The sequence below is a fragment of the Rhinoraja longicauda genome, chromosome 12 (genome assembly GCF_053455715.1).
Source record: "Rhinoraja longicauda isolate Sanriku21f chromosome 12, sRhiLon1.1, whole genome shotgun sequence".
NCBI lineage: Eukaryota > Metazoa > Chordata > Chondrichthyes > Rajiformes > Arhynchobatidae > Rhinoraja > Rhinoraja longicauda.
The window spans coordinates 36,016,508-36,025,974 of record NC_135964.1 but is presented as its reverse complement, the minus strand read 5'-3'; the positions used below and the strand labels follow the sequence as shown (position 1 = coordinate 36,025,974).

The 9,467-nt window shown below is 49.6% G+C and overlaps 1 protein-coding gene across 3 annotated transcripts in view; it reads left to right on the top strand.

Moving 5' to 3' along the window:
• Positions 1 to 5,549: 5,549 nt before the first annotated feature.
• LOC144598907 (actin remodeling regulator NHS-like) overlaps positions 5,550 to 9,467 on the top strand; it is a 351,767-nt gene continuing 347,849 nt past the window's right edge. For all 3 annotated transcript variants that reach the window (XM_078409482.1, XM_078409481.1, XM_078409480.1), the window contains exon 1: positions 5,550 to 5,885. In XM_078409482.1, coding sequence (XP_078265608.1) covers positions 5,609 to 5,885 — 277 coding nt within the window. In that variant the 5' untranslated portion in view covers positions 5,550 to 5,608. The remainder of the gene's footprint in view (positions 5,886 to 9,467) is intronic.

The following is a 9,467-nucleotide window of genomic DNA, read 5'->3' as shown; positions in this document are numbered from 1 at the left end:
AGGCCCCTAAAGGTAGAGTCATCAATAATAGGGCAATGACAATTTCAAATAAACGCAAGGTCAAAATCCAAGGAGTAAGGATTAAAGCGGATTACAGGGCTGGGTACATTTAAAAAAAGACACGAACCAACGTTATGTTGATGAGGATTCAAACGTTATGTCACTTGAAAATACATTGGAACTTTGCGATGCCTTATTGGGGAGCGGTGGGGGGTTGCAATATGGGATGGCAACACAAGTATAATATGTGAAAAGGATTTAGTGCAGTTCGAGTACGGAAAGCAGAGTTCTGGATGAGTTGCACGTTTACAAAGGATGCAGAGTACGAGGCCGGATAACTGAGTATGAGGAAAGGCAAGTCTAGAGGTAACAGAGGTATGGTTCAAAACTTCAGGAGTAAACAGGGTGGAAACAGACTGTCTAACAGATGAAACAGGTTGCCATATAGGTCAATGTTATATTTATTCAGAGATAATGATCCCATTTGAATTGTTCATTGCCTGTAGGGTATCCGACTGAATTGGTAACATTGTAGACATTACTTTTTGGTAGTAGCTGCAGGTTACTTATCTCGAAACACAGTTGCCCATTTGTCATTCTTCCACCCTATTATTTATTAAAATTATGCATTGTTCATCATGATGGAACCCTTGGAATCCATAATGTTCTTTATGATGGACATTTTCATTGCAGTAAGGTCATCGTATCCCATTGAGTTTATTAAATCTCTATGTTTCTTAGTAAGTGTAAAGCACATAGTGTGATCTCTGAAGCTAGGATTTTTATAAATCATGAAATGAAGCTACAACTGGTCAATGCCCCCAGGCTACCTTCTTGCCTCCTCTCTCTTCTGTGTGTCTCTCTCCTCACACAGAATAGGCGAGGAGCAAGAAGGTAGCCCTGAGGGGAGAAACGCACACCGAATGACTGGACGCATGCAGAGCATCTGAGTGGGAAATGTTCTTCATTTCCCATTTAGAGTAAACAAGTGGCATCGTGGCACAGTGTTGGTGCTGCTTCTTTTTTTATATTAAAAAAAACTTTATTCAAGTAGTAAATATTTACAAACCATCATTTTTTCAAAACCCCTTCCAACATTTCCGGAGGTTACACATTCAATGCAGATATTCATTTCCAAATTTACAAAGAAGTTTACACAGTATCCCTTATTTGGAGGGGCATCTCCACCACACCCTGCCCCCCATGTCCAGCAGCGGAAGTACCCTAGACTGTGGTCCTCCCCCACAGAGCCTTGGCATTGGCTGCACCAAGCTTCAGTGCGTCCCTCAGCAGCGGGCCAGTCGGCAACATTCCCCGACGGACAGCTCGTTCCACTGGGAGGTCAACAAAGCTCGGGCAGACCACAGAGCGTCTTTCACCGAGTTTCCAGCAGCACTCGATGTCAGTCTCTGAATGCGTCCCTGGGAACAGTCCGTAGATCACAGAGTCCTCCATGACGGAGCTGTTCGGAATAAATCGTGACAGGGATCCCAGCAAACCTCTCCAGACTCTCTTTGCAAATCCACACTCTGTGAAGAGGTGGGGAACCGTCTCCTCTCCATAGCAGCCGTCCCGAGGGCAGCGTGCACTGGTAGTGAGGTTCCGGCGGTGCAGGAAGGATCTGACTGGGAGGGCTCCCCTCACCGCCAGCCAAGCCAGGTCTTGGTGCTTGTTGGTGAGTTCTGGCGATGAGGCATTTTGCCAGACAAGCTGGGCAGTCTGCTCTGGGAACCACGCCACAGGATTCATGGAGTCATTCCCCTGCAGTGCCTGCAGGACATTCCGTGCTGACCACTGCCCGATGGACTTGTGGTCAAAGGTGATGGTCCTGAAGAACCTTTCCACGAGTGACAGATGGTGCAGCAATGTCTAGCTGACTGGCACATTGCGTGGTAACTGCGCCAGGCCCATCCTTCGCAACACCAGGGACAGGTAGAACCTTAGTAGGTAGTGGCCCTTGGTGCCCACGTGCCTTGGCTCTACGCTCCACCTGATGCAGCCACACACGAAGATGGCCATCAGGATGAGGGCGATGTTAGGCACGCCTGCCGATGTCTGCCAACTTGTGCATTGTGGCCCGTCGCACCCGGTCTATCGTCGACCCCCAGATGAAGCGGAAGATGGCCCGGGTGATCCCCGTGCCGTAGAAGGGAGGGATGGGCCACACCTGTGCCAAGTACAGCAGCCCTGAGAGCACCTCGCACCCGATGACCAGATTTTCCCGTGTGAAGGAGAGGGAGCGCTGCTTCCACAGCTCCAGCTTCTTCCCCACCTTGGCTATCCGCTCCAGCCAATTCTTGTAGTGCTGCTGCCTCTCAGCTTCACAGACCTGGGTTCAATTCTGCCCTTGAATGCTGGTTCTGTGGAGTTTGCATATGACTTCCTCTGAATGCTCTGGGTTCCTCTAATAATCTCGGACAGGCTTGTCGGACAATTGAAGAATAAAGTCACCATTAGTGTAGGTTATTGCCAAAAAGAATCAAAGGGGAGTCAATGGGTTGTGAGAGAAAATAGGTTGCAGGTATACAGGGAAATTGGGAAAGGTGCTTGGGGGAATGGATTTACTCCTGGGATTTTGGGACCTAAATGGTCTGTAGTGGTGATCGATTTTAATGGTGGTGGGGGGGGGAGGTGAAAATGATGAGCAAATACTGCTGGACCTGAAATAGCAAAAACACAATAGGTTTAGATTCAAATACAACAGAGAATATCTTGCCTGAACCGCAGAGTTCCTTCACAGCACTTTGTGTGTTTTGCTCAAGATTCCAGCATCTGCAGTCCCTTGTGTCTCAATATCTTATAATGTTGAATTTGCATGGGGTTTGGGAATATGGTAATGTAATGCAATAGCCATGGAGTCAAAGATTTGGGGTTATATCAGTTACTGCTGGCAATCGTTGGCAGTAATGGAATGATAAGGTTGAGTATCAATAGTGTTCATGTCAAGGAATTCAAACATGTGGGTGAGCCACAAAGCAGAGAAATGAAACAGATAGCAAACGCAATACAAATAGGAAATGCTGGAGTAACTCAGCAGGACAGATAGCATTTATGGAGAGAAGAAATGGGTGGCGTTTCAGGTCGAGACCCTTCTTCAGTCTGGGCCTCGACCCTGTAACGTCACCCATTCCGTCTCTCCAGAGATGTTGTCTGTCCCACTGAGTTATTCCAGCATTTTGTGTCTATCTTCGGTGTAAACAAGCGTTTGCAATTTCCTCATCCACAATAAAGATAGGAGATTCGTGAAAAAGTAAATAAAGGGAAGTTCAATGACTGTTATCGCCATACAGTCATCCAGTGGCTCATGAATAAGGTGATTCGCAGGAATGATACTGTGTGGAAGCGGATATTGCCTTTTACTTGGATTAGAAGATAAGAAACTGAAAGTGAGAATAACATGTTGATAATATGAATAGTAAGATATAACGTGGTGTTCCCTGAACCCTGGGACCTGACATCATGGGATAAGACAGAAACAATGATTGATTGACGATATAGCATGGGAACATGCCCTTTCGGCCCACCGAGTTCACACCGACCATCGATCACCCGTTCACACGTTCCATGTTATCTTATTTTCGCATTTACCTCCTACGCACTCGGGGTGATTTACAGAGCCCAATTAACCTGCAAACCCGCATGTCTTTGGGATGCACCCGGAGAAAGCACACGCAGTTACGCTGAGAACGTGCGAACTCTCCCCGAAGTCAGGATAGAACCTGGGTCTCTGGCTCTACCAGGAGGTAGAAATAGTAGTGGTTATATTTAAATTTGCTGATTACTCTCAGCAGATGACAACAGGTATTTACAATGGGGATTTGCAAAATTGGCATTTGGGCAGACTGGATCTATTCGTTGTAGAATGGATACAGGGGATGATGGCATATAAATCAGTTATCGGGGCAACAAAGCACTTTTTTTGTTTACACAGAGTCGCTTGTGTTTCCGCGATGAAGCTTTTAAGGACGATTAAAAAAATCAAGTCAAGTTTATATACAATAAAATAAGCTATTTTCTCTGGAGGCATCTGTGACAAGGGGACATAATATTAAACGTAGAGCTCGTCAATTTATATGGGGAAAACATATTCACATAAATAGTGATAATAATTTAAAGGTCCCCGACGTGCTGCTATCCGGATGGATGTTTCAATCGGGGAAGAAGGAGCAAAGCCAAGTAAGCTGAGGGCAGTTGCGGATCAGCTGTATAAGAAAATAACTGCAGATGCTGGTACAAATCGATTTATTCACAAAATGCTGGAGTAACTCAGCAGGTCAGGCAGCATCTCGGGAGAGCAGGAATGGGCGACGTTTCGGGTCGAGACCCTTCTTCAGACTGAAGTTTCAGGTTCGGGGGACACTTCTCCAGACCCGAAACGTCGCCTGCCCATCCCCTCCCCGGTCTCTGCTGGCTCGCTGAGCTCCTCCAGATTCTTGTGTTTTGCCTAAGGAGAAGACATCAGTACAGAAAATACGCTCAGTGCTTTACATTCAAATACAACTCACTGAATCTTTAAACATTGTATCTGTCAGGAATCCCAGTGGGGTTTACAGTCAACAGAATAACGCTGTTGGATTGAGCAGAGCAAGCTCCCACAGCAGCAATGTTGGAATGAGCGACCACCACAAGAACCACACGGGCACATTGCTTCCTTCCACTGCTGAAGTTCACTGTCCTGACTCGGTGACATGTTTCAACTTCAACCTACGGCGGAGAGTTACTGGGGTTGGGTGGGATAGTGGAGGTGTTGGAGTGGAGAGAGAGAAAGTGGGAGGGAGAGAGAGAGAGGGAGACGGGGAGAGAGAGAGAGGAGGGGGAGGGAGAGAGAGGGGAGGGAGAGAGAGAGGGAGGGAGAGAGAGGGGAGGGAGGGAGAGGGGAGGAGAGAGAGGGAGAGGGGGAGAGAGAGGAGGGAGAGGGAAGGGAGAGAGAGGGGAGGAGAGAGAGGGGAGGGAGAGAGAGAGGGGAGGGAGAGAGAGAGGGAGGGAGAGAGGGGGGAGGGAGAGAGAGAGGGAGGGAGAGAGAGGGGGGAGGGAGAGAGAGGGGAGGGAGAGAGAGGGGAGGGAGAGGGAGAGACAGAGGGGTTGTGGTGGGGACAGGGCGGGAACCCGCGCCAGTCCCGATCCAGACGATCTGCTCCGCGTCTTCCCCGCAACATTTAAAACCTCTTTAAAAAAGAAAAAGGCACCAAAACGGCAACTGATGATCGCAAAGGCGGAGAGCGCCTGTGTTGCTGTCGGGGAAGTCGCCGCGGAGTGGCGGGGGTGCGGAATGGCGCTTCCTGCAAGGTTGTAGTGAGGATCGGGTGGGGGTGGGGGTGGGGGCGGGGGGGCGGGGGGGGGGGGGGGGGGGGGGGCGAGGAGAAGGGAAACTTTCGGCCCGACCTGCTGCCATTTATTCTCCCGTAACTTGTAGCCGGGAGAGAGAGGGAGAGATAGAGAGAGAGGGGAGGGGAAGAGAGAGGGAGGGATAGTTAGAGAGAGAGAGAGGGAGGGAGAGAGAGAGAGAGGGGAGGGGGAGAGAGAGGGAGGGATAGTTAGAGAGAGGGGGAGAGAGAGAGAGAGAGAGAGAGAGAGAGAGGGAGGGATAGTTAGAGAGGGAGAGAGCGCCATGCCTTTCCCCAAGCGCATCTGTGAGCCGCTGATCCTGACTCGCCATGGCTCTGCTGGGCGGCCCGGGGTGTTTGAAGATCTGCCCGCTGTCAGCAACCACACTCTGGCCCGGACCGTGGGCCAACTTGCCGAGCTGGCCAGACACGCCTGTGGGCTCTTCCAGGAGATAGAGGACGAGGTGTTCGCCATCCACCGCCGTCTCGGTGCCATTCAGCGGAAGATCAGCGACATGGGGGCGGCCGTGAAGGCGTTGGACCCCAGGCGGGAAACAGTGCGTAAGTGTGAGATAGATATTCCCACTGGCGGAGCCGGGAGACGCGTCTCTCAGGAGGTCTCTCAGCCTGTTTGACTTGTGTCTGTCTGTCTGTCTGTCTGAGCCGCGGGGGGGGGGGGGGGGGATATGTTTGAAAAGGTGTGACCTCCCTCAGGCTGAGACTCTGGTCAATGGGATCCCAGTCACCGTGTTTGTTGATGATCATTCACTCTGGTACTGACTGGCAGGGATTTGGGGAAAGTTTCTTTGGACAGCGCTGAGTTGGCAGCGCCTGGTGTCGGCACTGTTCGCTTCAGGAGCGCAATCACGTGTTCCGTCTCTCAGTAAACACCATCATATTTGGGACTTTTCCACATCTACACCTCACGCCTCAGCGGGTTCAGGTGTGGTCTCTCTCTCTCTCTCTCTCCCTCTGGACAACCAGAGACACTCGCCGCCCAGGGCGTTATCAGTGTGTGTGTGTGTGGATGTATGTGGGTGTGTGTGTGTGTGGATGTATGTGTGTGTGTGTGGATGTGTGTGGGTGGATGTGGGTGTGGGGGTGGATGTGTGTGTGTGTGTGGATGTGTGTGTGTGTGTGTGTGTGTGTGTGTGTGTGTGTGTATGTGTGTGTGTGGATGTGTGTGTGGGGGTGTGTGTGTGGGGGTGTGTGTGTGGATGTGTGTGCGTGTGGATGTGTGTGTGGGGGTGTGAGAGAGAGAGAGAGAGAGAGAGAGAGACTTTGCCCTTCCATTCCCGGCACTTTCGACTTCGCGCTCCTTTCCCACTTCCCCTCTCCTCTGCAGGTTGTTTGCTGGAACTCGCCAGGCGCTGAGCTCCGGCCGGCGGCGCCGATGCCTTATATTTTTAACAGGTTCCGCGGGGCCGCACACTGACCTCGGGGGCCGGGGCGGTGGAGGGGAGGGAGGGAGGGAGAGAGGGAGGGGAGGGAGGGAGGGAGAGAGAGAGGGAGGGAGGGAGGGAGGGAGGGAGGGAGGGAGGGAGGGTGGGTGGGGAGGGGAGGGGAGGGGAGGGGAGGGAGGGAGGAAGTGAGGGAGAGCTGATGCCGGAGTGGAGACTGAGATTTAAAGCTTCCCAGCTTCCAGCGTTGGCTCACAGAGCGCTGGATTGTGTCAGAAACAGCTTGCAGAAAATAACAGGCCGGCTAGACTGGTCCGGAAACATCATACGAGCCTTGAAATGATTGCACCCGCCTCGACCTTGTTGCAAAACATCGGGGAGAATGAAAACAAAACGTGTAACTGAGATCTTGCTGTATCAAATCTGTTTTGATGCAACAAACACACAACTTTGTTTGTATTAAACAGCAATTCAGTGAAGGAAACTGTGTCAGTGTGATGTGGGCTGGCGCTTTCCCGACAGGCGGTGTCAATGTACCGTTAAGGCAAAGATTCATCTCCGTGGAACACTGAGTACAGGGTTGGTTGGCCAAGTGAAGGAGCCGCCTATCCGATATAAGACATTTAACTGTGAAATGCCTGCCCTTTAGTATTGGATAGATTGAGTGGAGGGGTTGTGCTGTTCCAAGTTTGCGGTGGTTGCGGTGCGTTTCCCCCCCAGCCATCTCGCCCAGTGCACATTGACTAGCCCATGTTAGCCAGCCCATGTTAGCAGAGGCTCTTTGTGCAGTTGTTACCCGGAGCCCAGTGGTTTTGTGGAGGCTGGCTCTGCGTTAGAATCGGGCACGCTGCGAGCAAGCGAGAGGGCTGTCAGATCAGATCAGCCCAGGATGCCGAGCGGCCGACTGTCGACAAAGTCGACGCCCCCCATGTCGACAAAGTCTGACTGAGAAAATGCTCCCACTCATATTGCGGGTTGGCTCCACGTTTGCCCACTCGCTGGGGCGGGAGGCGCCTCCTTCAAAGAGAGCGAGAGCAGGTCCCGTCAGCTGGAGAGCCTACGACCCACCCCTGAGTGAAGCCTCTAGTTTGGCTGCGGTTCAAATGGCTGCAAATTTTCATAATTATCACCGCCTGGTCACCCGGACAGACTGGAACCAACCCCAGAGGTTAATGCGGCAGCATCTTTATTTAACCCAACCCACCTCGAAAGTTTAAACCAGCCTGTTCGGATCCAATCTGAACTTTCCAACCTACCCCCCACACAGCACATTATCCTCGTTTCCTTCAATCCAGGAAGGGTTGTTTAGATAGGAATGTAAGGACTGTCTCAAATTGGTTGACCACACAACTTGTAATTCGTGTAAATCAATATAAATTTGAATGGCTGTGACTCAGGCTAATGCCAGGGATTTGATCATTGACAGGTTCGTTCCAGGCATTCTTGCGTTTTCAAGGCTAATTTGAATAGATACAATTTGTGGATTTGTGTAGCCGGCAGCACGCTGTGGCCTGCTGCTGACATATTTGACGGGTAAATTTATTTATAAATCTCATTGAAATGAGTACAAATCTGAGATGGTTCAAAATAACACGGATATCTGTGCATCTGTCGAAATGCTTCAGTTAATCTATCTAGAAAACAAAAACACGAATTCGCCTCACTAGTTCTACAACAGTGGACGGGCTTCACGATGACTAATGGCTGAAGGGATGCCATATGGTCTGAAATGAATAATGTTTTGATGTTACCCGAAAGTTTGACATGTCCTCCTTGAAACAGCTGGAAATTTGGATACTAGCTAACTCTATTACACTAAGCTGAATGTGACATTGTCCAGGAAACAATTCAAATAATATGTATATTTTGTTTATTGTGTACACTCTGCACGGGAACTCTGAGTTGAAAATTGACTACTTTGTTTTTTGTAACTAGTTTTTCAAGAAAGAACAATTGATTAATAATGCCCAGTAAGTACATCTCGAAACAATAATGTCCAACTTGTTTGTGTTGGCCCTAATACTTGCTTCATCCACACCGGGTGCAATGTGAGGATAGTCCTGGAATGATTAACCACCGAATGATGCCACTCTCTGCCTTAAGCAATCACAATGGCAAGAATTGGCACAGTGAAGTAATTAGGTCACTTTTTGCAGCCTGTTGTAAAACTGCCTTTAGAGTATCAACACTATAATTTTAAAAAAGAGGGGTTTTCCCAAGATTATATCTGGGATTAGAACAGAGTGATTTTTTGATAGCAAACTGAAAGGCCTGAAAGGAGCTTTGTTGCTGCAAGTTAAGGTACTTTCTGAACCATCATTAAATAAAAGCTTCGCAAAAGATTTAAAATGCAACTTGCTCTTTGTTGAATTATTGGTTCTTGACTAGGGTGCTACAACTGACAAGGACATGTTTGTGATAGGATGGGAAGTATTCCAAGGGCTATAGAGAAAACAACCAATCGGTATTTAGTCTTGGTCAGGGAGAGGGCTGCATCTGGTTGTGATGCTTCCTCCTTTCCCAAATCCCTTGCCCAAGTCAGTAAATTCACAGTGTCTCAGGTAGCCCAATCATGAGCAATGGTTGTCCAAGAAGGCAGCCGGTAGCTGTAGAATGTCAGCCAGGGTAGAATGTGAGAGGGTACAGAGAAGATTTACGAGGATGTTGCCAGGACTAGAGGGTCTGAGCTATAGGGAGAGGTTGAGGAGGCTGGGACTCTATTCCTTGGAGCGCAGAAGGATGA